Below are 18,718 nucleotides of genomic sequence, written 5' to 3'. Positions count from 1 at the left end.
TTAAAACCCTACTCCCTTACATGCCAAACTATTTCTCCGGTGTTACAACACATCACTAGTAAAATGTTAATTGCCTTAGACAGAGAGAAGGTAGGTAGGGTGCTTTAAATGTTGTGAAATTCAAATGTCATGACTAATGTAATCGGGAAGATAGTGAAGAAAATGACAAGTTATGCACACTTGATCGAGTCATTTTCCTTTGTTTGTTTAGTGTGTTTCAACTATCAAGTTAACAGACAACTAAAGGCAAGGTTGTCATGTTAGCACTTTGAAATCTACTCACTTCCATGCCAAATCAACAGTTCTCTCACCACGGCATACTCTTGGTGTGATGGTCACTTTATAAGTATATAAGTGTTTGTGGGATGTGAGGGGTAAGGATCGGGGTTTAAGTCTCCAAGAGGAAGTTTCACACACATATACACTTAGATTAGGTTAGAGTAAAATTCTATCTTATATCAAAAACAATCCTCTTATTGTTTAATTAGTTATAAGTGATAACATAGTTATCATAACATCTCGCGTCAAACTAGCGAAATGTACAAAATTTCGAGTTGGTATGAAAAGAATATCAAATTTATAATTAAAAAAATTGATAAAAGCTGTGAAAACCCAAAAGTTTTTTATAAAAAAAAAAAAAAAAAACCTTAACGATATGATTTTATTTCAATCTTGTTGTTTTTTTAATGTTATATAGGTTGAAACTCACTTTAAAAAAAATGTTAATAGTAGTTATTTCAGATAACTATATTTTTGTTTCATTTTGCACTTTTATATATGGACTTTTATAAGTCTGTTACCCTTAACCTTTTTTTGAAGTAATTAATTACTTAAAAGATCAAATTCATGTGTCCTATTTTTTTGGTCATTTTTTAAATATAAAAAATTAAATTTTATATTTAAATAAATTTTTGAACAGTAATTTCTATTAATTTCACTTTTAAAAAAAGTTTGCGATTTATTTTTATCTAATAAATATATATTTTTAAAAATAATACTAATTTATACAATTTCCCCTCCCTTTTCTTTTCCTTCATTTTGGTCCCTCAGATTTCATTTTCCTCCTTTTCAGTTTTTACACTGCCAAATTCAAACAGCAATCCCCAATCAACGCCGCCTCCGCCAAAGTACGCGGAGGCGATCGTGTCAATCTCGAGGTCGAGCTCCGGCGAGTGCTTCTCCGCCAAGGAGCGCAAGGCCGAGCAGATACCCAACATCGATTTGGAGCAGAGTGTGGCTTTGGATCAACAAGAAGAGCATAACAAGTCTCCATTCAGAGTGCACACCATCTGTTCGACGAAAGTCCTCAACCAACACTTCCACTCTCAACTCTCAATCCCATGTCTCATACATTGCGAGCGGCGACCCAATGGCTCTCTCTCTAAGAAAACCCACCAAAGTCTCTCTCTTTCTTACTCATTACTACCCTCGCTACTACCTCAATCTCAATGGCCACCACTACTTCACCATTCAAAAACGATGTCTCAGAGAGCAAGTTCGACCTCCTAGTTGTAGCTCTATGTCCCTGTCTCCTATGCATCATTCTCCTCCTCATTGTAGTCTCTATCATTCTCATTGTCAAGTTCCATTTCTTTTGCCAAACCCCACTTCATTCTCTAATATACAAGAAAGGTTGTTGATTCCCAGCTCTACAAGTTTTCATCTTGGAGTTGAAAAGAGATTGCCCATTATTGGTTCAAGTGGAAAAATGTTGGTTTTAAACTCTAGGGTCATAAATTTTAAAAGTTCAATTTTGCCCATAATTGATTTACAAGGAAATATGCTGGCTTTGAGTTATAGGGGGTTTGGTAGTGTTACAGATGATGGTACTGATTCTGATGCTGATAATGAGAGTGGAGATGATGATAGTGGTGGTGGGGATTGTAATGAAAGTGTTGGAGTTAAGTCGGGTGCAGACCCGAATGAGGTGGAGAGGGTATGCAAGTTGATTGATGAATTGTTTGCATTAGATAGGAACATGGAGGCGGTTCTCAATGAATGTGGGGTTGATTTGTCACATGATTTGGTTGTGGATGTGTTGGAACGGTTCAAACATGCTCGAAAACCGGCCTTTCGGTTCTTTTGTTGGGCAGGGCAGAACCCAGGGTTTGCTCATGATTCTAGGACTTATAATGCTATGATGAATATATTAGGGAAGACGAGACAGTTTGAGTCCATGGTGTCAATGCTTGAAGAGATAGGCGAGAAAGGGCTTTTGACAATGGAAACTTTTATGATTGCGATTAAAGCTTTTGCTGCTGGGAAGGAAAGGAAGAAAGCTGTTGGAATATTTGATTTGATGAAGAAGTATAAATTTAAAGTGGGTGTTGATACGATTAATTGCTTGCTTGACACTCTTGGGAGGGCAAAGCTTGGTAAAGAAGCGCAGGCACTTTTTGAGAAGTTGAAAGATAGGTTTACACATAATTTGCAAACTTATACAGTACTGCTTAATGGTTGGTGCAGAGTGAAGAATTTGATGGAAGCAGGGAGGGTGTGGAATGAGATGATTGACAAGGGATTTAAGCCTGATATAGTTGCACATAATATTATGCTTGAAGGGTTGTTGAGGTGTAGGAAGAGGTCTGATGCGATCAAGTTGTTTGAAGTCATGAAGGAGAAGGGTCCTTCACCCAATGTTCGGAGCTATACAATTTTGATTCGGGAATTATGCAAGCAAGCAAAGATGAAAGAAGCGGTTGAATATTTTGGTGAAATGATTGTATCTGGATGCCAAGCAGATGCTGCAGTTTACACGTGTTTGATCACAGGGTTTGGAAACCAGAAGAATATGGACATGGTATATGGATTGCTGAAGGAGATGAACGAAAAAGGTTGCCCTCCTGATGGGCGCACGTACAATGCCTTGATTAAATTGATGACAAGTCGACGGATGCCTGATGATGCGGTGAGGATATATAAGAAGATGATTAACAATGGCATTGAACCATCAATCCACACTTATAACATGATAATGAAATCCTACTTTCAAACAAGAAACTACGAAATGGGTTGTGCAGTTTGGAATGAGATGATCCAAAAGGGTTGTTGCCCTGATGATAATTCCTATACAGTTTTCATTGGAGGGCTCATAAGTCAGGGAAGATCAGGAGAGGCTTGTAAATATTTGGAGCAAATGATAGAAAAAGGAATGAAAGCACCTCAACTCGATTACAACAAGTTTGCAGCTGATTTTTCCAGAGCTGGGAAACCAGACATACTTGAGGAGTTGGCTCAGAAGATGAAGTTTGCTGGTAAGTTTGAAGTCTCCAATGTTTTTGCAAGGTGGGCTGAGATGATGAAGAAAAGGGTTAAGAGAAGAGATCCTATTAAAACTAAAGCCCAGTTTAGCTGAGTTTGTTACTGACAGACTGACGGTGAATGAGACTGTGGTTGTCAGGAGCTCTGTGCTCTCTGACTAAGTTCCACACTTAACTGGTGAACTTGTGGTATAATTTGTAGTTTATTATTGTGCTAGAGCTATGTGTTGTATATCTTCGTTTGGTTACTACATTTTTTTATTTTTTAAAATTTATGTGTTTTTATCTAACTAGTTTAGTTGTTTTTTTTAATGACATCCTTTTGGTTTGTCTAGATCTCTTATTGAATTTTGACCTTTAAACTGCATTCTCTGATTTTGTATGCGAAAGAAACCTCTCGCAAAGTTTGTGGTAAAATTTCTGTATAAAATGTTGTGCTTGTATCTCATTGTTCTTTTTCTCAGCATCTTTGTACGATATATCAAGCTTTCTACTTGTTATGCTAAATCTTCTATAATTATTCTAGATGCTGCTGTAGTCATTTCCATATTTAAAATCAATATCTCAAATTTCAATATATCTCCTAATCAGAATTTGATCAGTAGAACCACCGCATACCTTTGGTGCAATGGTCACTCCACAAGTATAAGCGTTTATGAGGTGTGGAGAGCAAGAGTCAGGATTTAAGTCTTCAGGAGTTTCACACACATGTACACTTAGATTAGGCTAGAGTAGAATTTTTATCTTGTATTAAAAAAAAAAAAAAATGATCAGCAGAAATTTTCTAAAACTTGTACCAGAATTGTTAGGATCGAAGAGTTGATTCTATCAAGTCTTCCTTGGAATTTAATGTGCTCAGTTACCTTTATTTTCCAGTAGACAAGTTCATGCTCAGTAGCATACTGTTCCGTTTCTTCACATGTCAAGGATTTACAATTATCATTGTCTAAAATCTGAGACTGGCCACCGGTAAACTTGCTCTGTCATGTTGTGCGTTAGTATCTTTGGTTTCTGCTAGTGTGCGTGTCATTGATTTATTGGAAAAAAAGCATGCGTGGCATTGACATAAGGAACAAACGAGAGTGCTTTATTGACTATTTCACCCATGTCACCTATTTTTTTTTTTTTTTTTTTTTTTTTTTTTTTTTTTTTTTTTAATTTTTTTTAAAGAGTTTCAACTTATGGCGACTATCAGAAATTTTACTAGTTAAGTTAACTGGAACTCACGACCCATGTCACCTTATTAAAAGCAGATAAATGAATTTTCAAGTATTACAATCTTGTTAGGCTAATCTTTAAGAATAATCTATTATGTACATATGAAGTACAGTGACATCTCTTGAATGATGGGGATACGCAAGAAGATATTTATTTAGTATTACTTATGTTTGTAAGTCAATTTTATTTTTGTGTTTTAAGTCTTAGTAGTTTATTATGCTATTAGATTTTAATTTGGAAGTAAGACTTTTTTTTGTAATAAGGCAATTAGGATTTTCTAGCCAATTAGAACTAGGATTTAGCAATCTTTTATATGTAACCTGTTGTATTCCTTGAGGAGATAGTTGATATTTTGAAAAATGAAAAAAAAAAAATAGCATTTTGGTATCTCTTTGGTTTGGTGCTGACTCCAGGTTTACTCTAGGTGCTGACTTCAAGTGATTTCTCTGCTTGGAACTGACTCCAAGCCAAGCCTAGGTGCTAACTCTTAGGTCATATTCATTTATTGTATTGTTATTTTAATTTTGTTCTAATTGTCCTACATCATTGAACCATATGGTATAAAAAATATTACTCCTATCACAAACTTAGTACACTGGCCTTTGCTTGGTTTTACTAGTTACTGCAAGGATCATTTCCTCTTCGTAATTTCTTCTTTAAAGGTTCAACGGTTTGCTGAATTTGGTTAAGTGAAAAAATTATACACTGACAGAAATTCTTACAACGATGAGTTCCAGAGATGGCAGGTGGAATCCTCTTATAGCCAATAATAGCGATCCATTTCCCTAGCTCACAAGTGTATATAAACTCTTGTCCACAGGTCAATTAATTGAATCATCTTATAGCAATCATCATCCTAAATTCACAATGTGTATACAAGATCTATTGCATGGGGACATCCAGATGTGATTCAGAAGCTCAGTGTGTGGTGCCAGCCATTCAGGAATGGCTAAAGGCAATTCCATGCAGACACAAAATGCTGATCTTCAGCGACAGAGTGAATGCTTGAATCCTATCCAACAGACTAAGGGTTCCTGGCAGAACAATCACATGGGCCGACAAACTGTAGTATCTCCACCCCTACAGCAAAGGTCATATTGGTTTGCTAGAGTTGATCACACTCAGTCCAAGTATTCAAAAAATGGATAGTTGAATGATGAAATCATCCCAAACCCCACTATGTTGATATTGAGAATAATGGTTGTTAATGACTCAGAGATTGTTTGTGATAGTGAATTAGTGATGACCTCTCAATTACAACTCTGATTTAGATTCAGGTTAAATGAGCTTATGAGACACTCAAGAAGAGCAAGTGGTTCATGGCATACTTTGAAGAAATGGATAAACTACCTACCAGGAGATTGATTGACCATCAAGGCAGTGGCACTGCCCAGCATGCCAAGGGGGTCCCCGGTGCCATTGATTGGTTCATATGGCAAACTTTGTCCAATTCTTAAAGAGAAGTTTTGTTTATCAAAATTTTCTCTGGCGGGCATTGTGTAAAAGAGCTCTTTAGAGCTTTTTAGTAAAATTTGACACCCATTTGGCAATTTTGCTGAAGGACTTTTTCTCTCCCCTTAAAGCTGGAAAGTGAAAAACAATTTTAATAAGTATGTAAAGTGGAGAATTCCAAGCTTTTAGTTTTCTATGTGCACTATTTTATCCTTTAATAAAAACTAGCTTATAACCCGTGCAAATGCACGGGATTTTTATAATTGTGCTGGTTGTTTGTTTATAGCATCATCAAAAGTACACTTCTTTTCTTATATAACATCATCAAAAGTAAATAATACTTCATCATAATAATTTATATTAACATAATTTGAATAACGGGAAAAAATTAAACTTACAATAGAAGAAAAACAAAAACCTTTCTTCATAACAGCATAAAAATTTAGATTCATAACTCAAAATAACATTTATAATCCTAAAATAAACCAAAAGTCAAATAGTTTAACCATTTGTTTATGGACTTCATGCTTTCTCTATTAAAAGTCTTTATGGTTCTAATAATGTAAGCAACCAAGCCATTGAGGATCTTTTTGCATACCTGGACATATCAGAAGATTCAGAACAAAATGTTAATGTTAAATAGATTCCAAATGAAGATCACATACAAATGCGAAATTAGTTCTACCATCTAAAATCTATATCACGTGAATGAGCATTAAATAGCTCTTATTATTTCTTTTTCCTTTCAACATGTCGAATAAAAATTTCTAAATCGAAATTTTACTTAAAAACAAAATCCAAAAAAAAAAAAAAGGAAAGTATCTATTAGAATATAATCATATTTTATTTATCTTTTAATAAGGTGTTGCCAAATTTCCATGGAAGATCTGAGAGTAAAAAAAAGAAAAATTTGGTAAAAACCCAAGTGGAAGATACTAAAATTGATAAGGGTAATGTATATGTATGTTCAGCTGTTTACCAATTGTAAGGTGTCTACCTACTACCATAAAAAAATTAATAATAATAAAAATAAATAAATTGTTTTCCTTATTTAAGTAGACAAATAAAATGTAGATTACATTATTAAAAAAAAAAAGGACACTTTAATTGACACTAAAACATAAAATAAAAATGTTAATGCTTTAAATAAGGAATTTGTATGACAAATATGAAATGAAACTTTCATGAAACTTTTTTCTTAAATTATGGCTCTTAAAACAGCATGCGATAGTACAATTGCCTAAGCAAAAGACCTCAAATGTCTTCTTTCTCATCATTCATAAATGTAAACAGTGGGACAATTTGCAAATCACATCTTCCATCAATCACCTACTGCATAAGTTACTTGATTTTCTCTTTCAATGTTTTAGAGTATTTAAGCTCCAACACTGGAGAAGATAAATCATTTAAGAATAAGAAATCAATTTACCTATTTGAGGCCTATAGTGAACACCTATGCAATGATAAGTATGTTAAATTGTTTTTTATTTATTTTAAATATTGACTGTTTCAAAATTTAGAATGGATTACAAAATAACTATATAATCCATTTAGGACATGTTCATTTAATAGAATTTCATAATTAGATATTAATGTTGGGTAAATATTGAAAAATTCTAAGCTTAATGTAGGTTGTTCATCTAACTATATGACACACTATATACCAACACCAAATTGCAAAGTGTGCTTGAAACTGTCAAATTACTGATGGAGTAAGTTATTGATGCGCACATACCTCAATCTTGGAATTAGTATTAGCAAGCCTTCATTTAATGCACGAAACAAATATCATTTTGAAAAGACTCAACTTCAGCCACAGCACATCTTTGAGGGTGCTTCGGGTCTCTTAACTGATTACCAGCACCTCATGACAGCACAAACAACTTGAGCATCCTTTGTTTCTCTATTGTATCCCATTGCTGCATATTTTTTCTTTTTTCATGGCCCCTGCCCTGTTGAATATAGACCTGTGTTTTACTATCTGGGGGTCCACTGTTCCATTTTGTAACTCAACTTGTAGTATTTCTGCTATCTTAATAAAGCTTTATATCTTTGATCTCAAAAAAAAAAAAAAAAAAGAACCCTTGCTTTTGAAAAGAAAACCTTCTCCACATTAATATCTGCCTTTGCACTCTGTAGAACATATTCTTTTGGTATGAGTAGAACATTATGAATAAAATTTCAATGTAAAATTATAGATTAGATCTCGATAACATAAATCAAATTACATAATTGTATCATCTCAAAACGCATCAAAATTTAGCCAAAATGCATTATATTTATATGTTTATTGCATAAGGTAGTTGCTTTAACTTATAGGATAAACATGGTTCAAATTCCCCTCTCCATTGTTGTAAAGAAGTTTCCCAATTATATTTTTTGAGAACCTATATAAAGTTAGACTTTTACATTCAAAATTAAAAGCTTTAATTCTAACTTATCATCAAACATAATCATAGGCACTAAACAGGACTGGTAATTGCAGATTAAAATACAAAAACATATCAATAGCTTTGACAATACAATTACCAAAAAAAATCTGATAGTATTGAAAACAAATTCAAAGAAAGAGAACAGTTTTAAATCCACTTTTTTTTGGAAAACTTAAAGCCCAAACTTATATCAAATGAAATACATAAATTTGCTAAAAATAAAATCCTATCTACCAATGAAGTAATATGAGATCTTGTAGCATACATCAACAATTAGAAGATTTAACAGGTTGTAGCCAATAGTGGAATTTAGAGTTTCTTTTACAAATTGAGGTGATCACTATTCAAAGAAAGAGAATAGTTTTTCACCCTCTCATTTTGGTAATAATTAAAACCCAAACTTTTACCAAATGAAAACCATAAAGTCAAAAAAAAGAAAATCCTATCCACCAATGAAAACAGAAAGAAAACGGGTACTGGCTTTGTAATAAGCATCATCAACAACAATGATGATGAAGGCACAAAAAAAGAGAATATAAAACAAGCTTAGATTAACAACTTTATGTGTTATATCATACATTTACCGACAGTAAATTAGGACAAAGTACTGTACCTCCTCTATCAAAATTATCCGTTGACTGCATATGAGTAACTTGCATGCAAAATTTCCTTAGCAACCGAAAAGAACAGAGGATTTTAGTCAATTTGAGATGTCTAATCTCCTTAATGAGAGAAAAGACAGTGTTGGTTTAATTTTTCTAATGATCTTTATTTCTATACCTTTCTGTATAAAATACAGCCATGATATGTATTACATCCAATTGAAAATAATTCAAATAGCAAACTAATTAGAATTAAAATAGCCAAAACAATTGGCTAATGAGATAATAACATCCTACTGAGTAATGACAACCAACATAATCACCTAATCTATTCTACAAAATAGAATGAGTTTATTTCAAATCCAACTACTGCTAATTAAAGGTTCAATTCCCCGATCACTCTATAATAGTAAAGGAGAAGAAGATTAAGAAATAAAATCCAAAGCAGTACAACTGAAAGGGAAAAAAATAAAGAAATCAGTTTTACCGGTAGTGATTTCGCTGGCTGACCAGTGGTGGCAGGCTAGTGAAGGCAGGCCTCTATTCTTTCTCATCAAGCGTCACTGGGTTTCTTCCCACAGAGGAAAAAGAGCATAACAATAAAAGGGAAAATTTGAAGAGAAGAAACAGTATATAAGAAGGTAGATAAACACGTTACATACTGAACCGGCGTGGGTATTTAAACGTTAACATTCGTAAAAACTTACCTTTCAAAATTTTTGGTACTCGTTCTAATGCAATGCCTCAATCACTATGATCTGTGAATTGCAGCCTATGTATCGCAACTGCAAGGGAAAAAAATTATATTTTATTTTAATTTTTTAATAAAAAGCACTCAAATAACTTGACAAAAACGAACAAAGAGAACATCAGAAACAAAAACATAGAAAGAAGGAATGAAATAAATACCAATTGTAAAAAAAACAACATAAATAAAAAGTCATGCATGTTGATTTTAAACAAATACCCAAAACGAATGCAACCCAAATAGGCAAAAACAAAATATGAAACTGAAATTCATGAAAGCAAAGGAACAAAACCCAGAAACTGAAAATTCCTAATAACACAATTTGATACAAACCCAGAAACTAAAAATTCCTAATAACAATTCATTTAGAATTTGATCTTCTAGGTAGTTTCCCTGATTTCAAATCCCTAAATTAACAGCAAACCTAAAGAAGACAATAGGGTAAGAGATAAAACCAAATCTAACCCGTCTATCAACATAAATTAAACAAAACTACTTCTACCCGAAAAACCTAAATCATAACCGATCAAACCAAAATACCCGAATCATAAATAACGCCCAAATGATTCTCCCAAAAAAAACCCCAATTTGTAAAATTAAAAACAGAACTTATGGGCAGAGGCCCTAATGGTGATGACAGAACTGGTTATTCAAACTTACCGTCTCTCTATCGTCCTCTCTCCTTCTGTATCGGCTAATTCCAAATGGTTATTAAAAGAATTTTCGTACGATATAACGATTGTTCTCTTGTGACTCTAATTTGACTTGATGGCAGAAATCTAAGTGGGCAAGTTTTCTGTTGCAGAAAGGAAATAGAACATGAGGCAAACTGCAAAGCAAATCGGCAAGGAAGGGTTTTTCTTTTGGCCGGCTTGTGTTTAACGAATGGAAACAGCGGATGCTTTTTTTGTCTAACGTTTGGTTTGAGCCTTTTATTTTTTTTATTTATAGTGGGATGCTTTCAAATGGTGTTGTAGAAGTAAAAGTTAAAATTTTAATGATATTGAAATGATGCAACGTGGCAGGGTTTAAAAAGCCAACTATTGTAACGTACGACTATTTTTTTAAAAACTATATACGTATCTAAATTTTAAATAGGTAGTTATCATATTTGTCAACATGTACTTAAATGCAGGAACCAACTTTCTCTCAGCTTCGTCTATTATATATAATATATATAGACAAGCTAAATCATGTTTTTAACCTTTAAAGTTTGGATTTGTTTTCATTGAGGTTTTATTTATTTATTTAATTTTATACTTTTTGTAGGAGCACAATTTGTACCCGATCCAATCACTAGACGGACTCAAGTCCAAAATCCTTATACAATAAAATTTGTAGAATGTGGGCTTAAAACCTAGACTATGAATGTTGGATAAAGAGAAGAATTAGGCTAGATTGCCGTTATCCGCGTGTTCAATAGATGAAAATAGCAAAGAAACTCTCCTCGGACGTAATCCCCGGACCAATTGTACTGCCTTTCTCTCCTTAAGAACAATATTACAACTACCGTTTTTTTTTTCCCTCCTTCTCATACCTCTCTTCTTCTTTTATATCCATTTTCTTCTTCCTTTCTTCTTCCACGTGTAACATAGATCTTTCAATTAGATACTTGTCCCATCCGGCACCTTCTTGAAGTCTTCAAACACCAACTGGAAGGCTGAACATTACTGTTCAGTGGTCATTTCTCCATTAATTAGGGGTGTCAATGTTCGACCCAACCCGTGAACAGGACACGAATCCGATTCGGATTTTTGCGGGTTAGGGTTGGGCCTTAATGGGTTTGGGTCATAAATGGGTCGACCCAAAATCGACACGATAAGAAACGTGTCATAAGCGGGTCAACCTGTGTAACCCGCAATAGACACGTTTGACATGCTAATTTATTTGTGTCAGCCCGAAATGACCTACTTAACATAACCCGTTTAACTCGTATTACAAATAAATATTCAAATTATTTTAGATTTGTCAAATACCTATCCAACATATATTTTTTAAAAAGAAATGTAAGTAATTACAAAAACTTATAAGGGATATAATTGAAAATTGAAACTTTACAAATCATAAATCTCTAAACCCTACAAACCCTAAATCTCTAAACCTTCTTGAAAATATCTAATTTTTTTATTTTTTTTTTATTTCAGCTGTACTACTCACTCTACTATTTTATAAACTCACGCCCAATTCTCAAACTCAAAGTTTAAAATCATTTATTGCTCTCTCTCTCTCTCTCTCTCTCTCTCTCTCTCTCTCTCTCTCTCTCTCTCTCTCTCTCATGTTTTTAGTGAGTTTTAGAATTAAAGAAAACTGTTTTCTTGGTATAAACTCACGCCCAATTCTCAAACTCAAAGTTTAAAATCATTTATTGCTCTCTCTCTCTCTCTCTCTCTCTCTCTCTCTCTCTCTCTCATGTTTTTAGTGAGTTTTAGAATTAAAGAAAATTGTTTTCTTGGTATAAACTCATGCCCAATTCTCAAACTCAAAGTTTAAAATCATTTATTGCTCTCTCTCTCTCTCTCTCTCTCTCTCTCTCTCTCTCTCTCTCTCTCATTTTTTTAGTGAGTTTTAGAATTAAAGAAAACCGTTTTCTTGGTATTTCAAAATTTTGTAGTAATTTTTTATGCATAATGTTTTTGTTCTACAAACTTTGAACCCATATGCCTCTATTAATATATGAGATATATTAATTGTTAATTAAGGCCATGGTTGTAGCTTTTGTCTTGTGCCGTGTGTTTTTATTTATTTATTTTTGTGTTTGTATTAGTGTTGGACATCGTCTGCATATATTGCAAGTGGGTTTATTGAGATAGTTTATAAACTAGATCTAATGGGTGTTGCTTTTAAAACTGTTGAGGCATGATCATATTTTGTAACTACTAATACTTATATATATTTTTTGGCATAGAACTTGTACAAATGAAATTGGATGAGCTTGTGGAAGATGTTATGAATTTGGACATCAACAAAGAATCTATGGATGATAATTGTAGTCATCATCAGGATTAATATACTGTTTGTTCCAATTTTTTCAATATTGATACTTAGCATTTGGTGAGTTCCAAGGATATTATATTTTTGTTGAACTACATTATTTCACTTTTGTTTAACTATCTTATTTTGAATTTGAGTTTAAGTGTATACACTTCTTTTAGAGTGTAAAGAACTTATTTCTAGATGAATGTTATATTTTTGTTGAACTATATTATTTTGAATGTGGGTTGAAGACTTGAAGTGTATGCATTGCTTTTGGGATGTAAAAAACATTATTTCTAGATGGATTTTATATTTAATATTATGTTAAGAGCTTGGTAAATTAGAAAGATTGCAAGAAATGGAAAGGGAGAAAGAAGAAGTGTTGGTTAGCTTTGAGGGTAACCTCCTCCAAACAGAGCAAGATTAGAAAAGACTTTGAGGGAAGAAACTGAATTCATTCTATGCTTACCCATTCTCTGTCAACAATTGGAGTTATATACAATTACAACCAATTCCCAAATCCTCTAATCCGTAACTACTCACTTAACTAACTCTGACCAACTCTAACCACCTTATTAACTAATTCTCAATTACTCACTTATGCCTTGCACCTGTATAGCATGTGACTAAGCAAAGTACAATTACATGCACAACTACTGAGCACAACACTCCCTAAGTACACACGCACACAACATCTTAACATATTATGTAGGTTGAAATGGGTTGTGTTACATTCATGTCAATCCAACGCGACTCATTTATTAAGCGTGTTAAATGGGTTGGGTCAGGTCAACCAGCCTTATTAATAGGTCGGGTTAGGGTTGAAGGATCATGACACGATTATTAAATGGGTCGGGTTAGGGTTGAGCCATTTAGTCAAATACCCCTACCTTGACACGATACGAACCCGACACGCTAACCCAAATTGACACCCCTACCATTAATGTGGCCAGGGAGGTAGGTACAGGGTCTTTAATGTGGTGGTAGCAGCCTTTTCCCCTTTGATATTTATCATATGCTTTTACTTCCAATAACCGCGTGGATCATGCCTTTACCCAACAGATCTTCCGGAGTTCTCCCTCCAAACACCTTAGCATGTCCTATGACCTTTACTTAACCCATCCAAGGATATACTTCTCCTCGGATAGCTCCTCCAACCCTTATAGCATGAACTGGTTTGCGGGCCTCAAAGGCTATGCTCGACAGGCTTTCTCCACCAAATCAGGCCCAAGACCCAAATACATATTTTAATCATTTTACCCCCCACAATAGCCCCTCAAAACTTCATTTTCCCCCTATCCGAGGAGATAAATGGAGTTTTGAACCAACAGCGCAGCCTCCACACACTTTGCGAACCGCCACACGTGTTGGGGTCATCTCGCTTCTTTTTAACCGCCCCTGATGCTTCGAAACCCGGAATACTCGCATTAATGACTGTAAGTTACGTCTTGTTCCCCACGTTCAACGGTGAGATGCGCATCCAACGGTCCGGGTCCTTCTTAAAATTTGGACGGGATAACTTTGATTCGAGGCCGCCTTCCACATGCCAAAATGCCTAGGAAACTGAATCTCCATCCATCCTTTCAGAAATCAATCACATCTAAGAATTACTCATTCTCTTTCCTCCTAAAAAGCTCGTGAAGAATCGTCTAACTATTTCATCCCTGTGCAACTCTTGTGTATTTCTTCTAATGAGGGTTCGGTGAATTCTACCATTAAATCAGCAAGGACTTGACCTTTCACGGAGGTGCGAGGCATATATTTGATATTGAAGGCTCCCAGAATAGTTCCCCACTTGGCCACCCTCCTTGAGTAGTCAGCATTTCGCAATACCGACTTGAGAGGAAGTTGAGTCAAAACCACAATGGTGTGGGATTGGAAGTAATGAGGAAGCTTCCGCGTAGCATGAACTACGACCAGAATCGTCTTTTCCAAAGGTAGATATCGCACCTCGGCTTCATTCAAAGATTTGCTAACGTAGTAAACCGGTCTCTGTACTCCACTATCGTCCTGTATTAAAACCAAACTAATTGCATGGATAACTACAACTATGTATGCAAATAGGACTTCATCGACCTCCGGCCGAGACATGATGGGTGGCCGGGAAAGATATTCTTTAAGTTGTTGAAAAACCAAAGCACACTTCTTAGACCATTGGAATCCCTTCCACTTATTAAGCAACTGGAAAAAAAGGTCTGCACCTATCAGCAGATCGAGAAATGAACCTACTGAGAGCAACAGTCATCCCCGTCAACTTCTGAACTTCCTTCGGATTCCGAGGTGGTTGCAGGCCATGGATGGCCCTGACCTGTGCCGGATTTACTTCTATTCCTTTATGAGTCACCATATAGCTTAGGAAATTACCAGAGCCCACCCCAAAAGAGCACTTGGAGGCATGAAGGCGCAACTTGTACTTCCTAAGGGTTTGAAAGGTGTCATCTAAGTCTTTCACATGCATAGGTACCATTTTGCTCTTCACCACCATATCATCCACATATACCTCAATAGTCTTTCCAAGCTGGGGCTCGAACATCCTGGTCATCATCCTTTGGTAAGTAGCCCCTGCATTTTTCAAACCAAATGGCATTACTTTATAGTGATAATTTCCCGTAGGAGTAATGAAGGCGGTTTTCTCCTGGTCATCCAATGCCAAAGGTATTTGGTGATAACCTTGGAAGGCATCCAAAAAACTCATCCGAGGATGCCCAACCGTAGCGTCCACCAGCTGATCGATACAAGGCATTGGGAATGAATCCTTGGGATAGGCTTTGTTCAGGTTTGTGAAGTCCACGCATACTCTCCACTTCTCGGTCTTCTTTTTTACTACAACAGTATGTGCCAACCATTCCGGGTAGAAAACTTCTTTAATGGCCCTAGCCCTTTTGAGCCTGAGCACTTCCTCCTTGACGGCCTCAGCATGTTCTTTGGAAGAACGCCGAGGTGGTTGCCTCCTGGGAATAACGGCAGGATTGATGTTTAAATGATGGCAAATGAAGCTTGGGTCAACCCCCGGAGCCTCGTAGGGATCCCATGCGAACATGTCAATATTATCTTTTAAAAACTTAATCAACTCCGTTTTCTCTTGATGCGGTAGCCGACCACCAACCTGGAAGAATCTTTCAGGGTCATCATCAATAAGAAATCTTTCTAACTCTTTGCATGTTGTCTCCTCTGCTGTCACCGCACCGGGCTCATCTAGAGTTGTTAATTGCTATAAGTCTTTCACAGCTGAGGCTGAGGATTCTGATTCGGCTTGATGTAGCACTGCAGTCGATATGCATTTCCTTGCCATTGATTGGCTCCCAAGAATTTCTTCAATCAACCCACCCAAAGGGAACTTCACCTTAACATGTAAAGTCGAGAAGACAACACCCAGAGCATGCAACCAAGGCCTTGCGACGATGGCCATGTATGGGGAATATGCATCAACCACAATGAAATCTACATCAATTATTTCCAGACCCGACTGTACGGGCAAACGAATTTGTCCCTTCGGTATGACAGCTTTCCTTCAAAGCTTATCAACGGCGAATCATAGGGAGTGAGATCCTCTAGCTTTAACTTAAGCCCCTTGAATAAGTCAGGGTACATAATATCCGCACCACTACCCTGATCAACCATCACTCTCCTCATGTCATAATTTCCTATCCTCAATGTAACCACCAGGGCATCGTCATGTGGTTGAATGGTCCCAACTTTATCCTCATCTGAGAATCCTAAAATAGGTGTACTCCTTTTGATCCTTTTTAGCCTCGAGCCAGACTCCTTGGCTGGAGTATGTGACACCGTCATCACCCTTGTAGGACAAGAGCTAGTCCTTCTAGGTGCAGCGAAGATAGCATTAATCGTTCCTAAAGGTGGTCGAGATGAGTTGTTCTTCTGATTATTTGGACCCGAATGGTTTCCTTGTCCGTTGGGTTGATACAAACTTTCCTTCACTGACCAGCTATTCTAAATGATTCCAAAGTGTCCGGCAGTTCTCAGTAGTATGGCCTACATCCTAATGGTATTGGCAAAAAAGGTTCTGATTCCGCTTCGTAGGGTCCCTAGCCATCTTACTAGGCCACTTGAAGTAGGGCTCCTTGTGGACTTTCTCCAACAATTGGTGCATTGGTTCTCGGAATACGGTGTTAACTACTTGAGGAGTGGTTGAGCCAGATTGCCCGGAGAAATCTCTCCTCGGCCTGTTGTTACTATACCTATCCGACTTGAAATCCCTCCTTTCTTGAGGGATAACCTTCGCCTTACCTTTAGCTTGTTGTTGGTCTTCCTCAACCCTTTTATACTTGTCAATGCGATCCATGAGCCAACATACACTCCTCACGGGCTTCTTGGTTAGAGATTTCCTTAAATCGTGATCAGTTAGGAGGCTCACCTTGAAGGTGTTAATCGCCACTTCGTCAAAATCGCCGTCAATTTCATTAAACATCTCCCTATATCTATCAGAATACGTTTTCAAGGTTTCTCCCTCCCTCATGGCAATGGACAACAATGAGTCCAAAGGCCGAGGAACTCTATTGCATGTAATGAATCGAGACGCGAATGCCCTAGTAAGTTCCATGAAAGAATCAACAGAACTCGCTTTCAGCCCGTTAAACCACCTCATAGCAACAGGTCCTAGGCTAGAGGGAAAGACTTTGCACATCAAGGTTTCATTTTGAGAGTGTACCACCATCTTCTGATTAAAATGACTCGCATGCTCAATTGGGTCGGTCTTGCCATTATAGATGGTGAAAGTGGGCTGGGTGAACTGTCGTGGAAGCTTTCCCTTTTCGATCCTACGTGAGAAAGGGGACTTGGAGAGCTGATGCAACGCCCTGCTCATAACGTCATTTCCTAAGCCCCTAGGGGGAAACTTTTTATGCCTACGACCCGGAAGCTCATCCTTCTCATAAGAGAAGGTTTCGCTAGGAGGAGTCTTGGACCTTGGACTGTAACTGCTTCCCTGGGAACCCTCAGAGGAAGGATTGGAAAGAGGTGAGGCCTGCCTTCGTTTGACACGGCATAATTTGTTCTTAAGGTGGTCAATCTCCTTTTGCATGGCCTTGGCATCATCCTCATGGGTGGCTTTGCTTCCACCACGCGAATGGCTTGTATCGAGGTGTACCGTATGCACACTTCCCTTTCGATCCCTCTGACACTCGAGACGCTCAAAGTGATCCTCACGCTGGGACCCCTAGGACTCTGCATGACGCGAACCTAAGCCTGCCATAATGTTCCAATTCCTTTCACACTAGGTTCCCACAAACGGCGCCAATTGTAGGAGTACAATTTGTACCTGATCTAATCACTAGATGGACTCAGGCCCAAAGAGCCTTATACAATAAAATTTGTAGAGTGTGGGCTTAAAACCTAGACTATGGATGTTGGATAAAGAGAAGAATCAGGCTAGATTGCTGTTATTTGTGTGTTCAATAGATGGAAATAGCAAAGAAACTCTCCTTGGACGTAATTCTCGGACCAATTGTACTGCCTTTCTCTCCTTAAGAACAATATTACAACTACCGTTTTTTTTTCCCTCCTTCTCATACCTCTCTTCTTCTTTTATATCCATTTTCTTCTTCCTTTCTTCTTCCACGTGTAAAACAGATCTTCCAATTAGATACTTGTCCCATCTGGCACCTTCTTGAAGTCTTCAAACACCAGCTGGAAGGCTGAACATTACTGTTCAGAGGTCATTTTTCCATTAATGCGGCCAGGGAGGTAGGTGTAGGGTCTTTAATGTGGTAGTAGCAACCTTTTCTTCTTTGATATTTATCATACGCTCTTACTTCTAATAACCGCGTGGATTATACCTTTACCCAACAGATCTTCCAAAGTTCTCCCTCCAAACACCTTAGCATGTCCTATGACCTTTACTTGACCCATCCGAGGAGATACTCCTCCTCGGACAACTCCTTCAACCCTTATAGCATGAACTGGTTTGCGAGCCTCAAAGGCTATGCTCGAATAGACTTTCTCCACCAAATCAGGCCCAAGGCCCAAATACATATTTTAATCATTTTACCTCCCCACACTTTTCATTTTGGTCTA

At 36.7% G+C, this 18,718-nt stretch overlaps 1 protein-coding gene and 1 long non-coding RNA gene across 4 annotated transcripts; one reads left to right on the top strand and one right to left on the bottom strand.

Annotated features, from left to right (window-relative positions):
* Positions 1–1,051: 1,051 nt before the first annotated feature.
* On the top strand, positions 1,052–3,706 carry LOC142639816 (uncharacterized). Its single transcript, XM_075813957.1, has one exon. It carries the CDS (start codon positions 1,370–1,372, stop codon positions 3,353–3,355), a length of 1,986 nt encoding a protein of 661 aa, XP_075670072.1. The 5' UTR covers positions 1,052–1,369; the 3' UTR covers positions 3,356–3,706.
* A 1,251-nt stretch (positions 3,707–4,957) lies between these two features.
* LOC142622617 (uncharacterized) lies at positions 4,958–10,640 on the bottom strand. Of its 3 annotated transcripts, none has more exons than XR_012841935.1 (6): positions 10,373–10,640; positions 9,672–9,749; positions 9,452–9,535; positions 7,666–9,031; positions 5,833–6,528; positions 4,958–5,740 (listed from the first exon to the last, which is right to left on the bottom strand). It is a non-coding gene; the product is annotated as an uncharacterized LOC142622617 (long non-coding RNA). The 3 variants fall into 3 exon arrangements; XR_012841934.1 differs by having other exon boundaries at positions 4,960–5,740; positions 7,666–8,063; XR_012841933.1 differs by having other exon boundaries at positions 4,959–5,740; positions 7,666–9,535.
* Positions 10,641–18,718: the final 8,078 nt, after the last annotated feature.

Source organism: Castanea sativa, chromosome 1 (genome assembly GCF_040712315.1).
Source record: "Castanea sativa cultivar Marrone di Chiusa Pesio chromosome 1, ASM4071231v1".
Lineage (NCBI taxonomy): Eukaryota > Viridiplantae > Streptophyta > Magnoliopsida > Fagales > Fagaceae > Castanea > Castanea sativa.
Note: the sequence above shows the minus strand (reverse complement) of the source record. Positions and strands in the feature narration are given on the sequence as shown.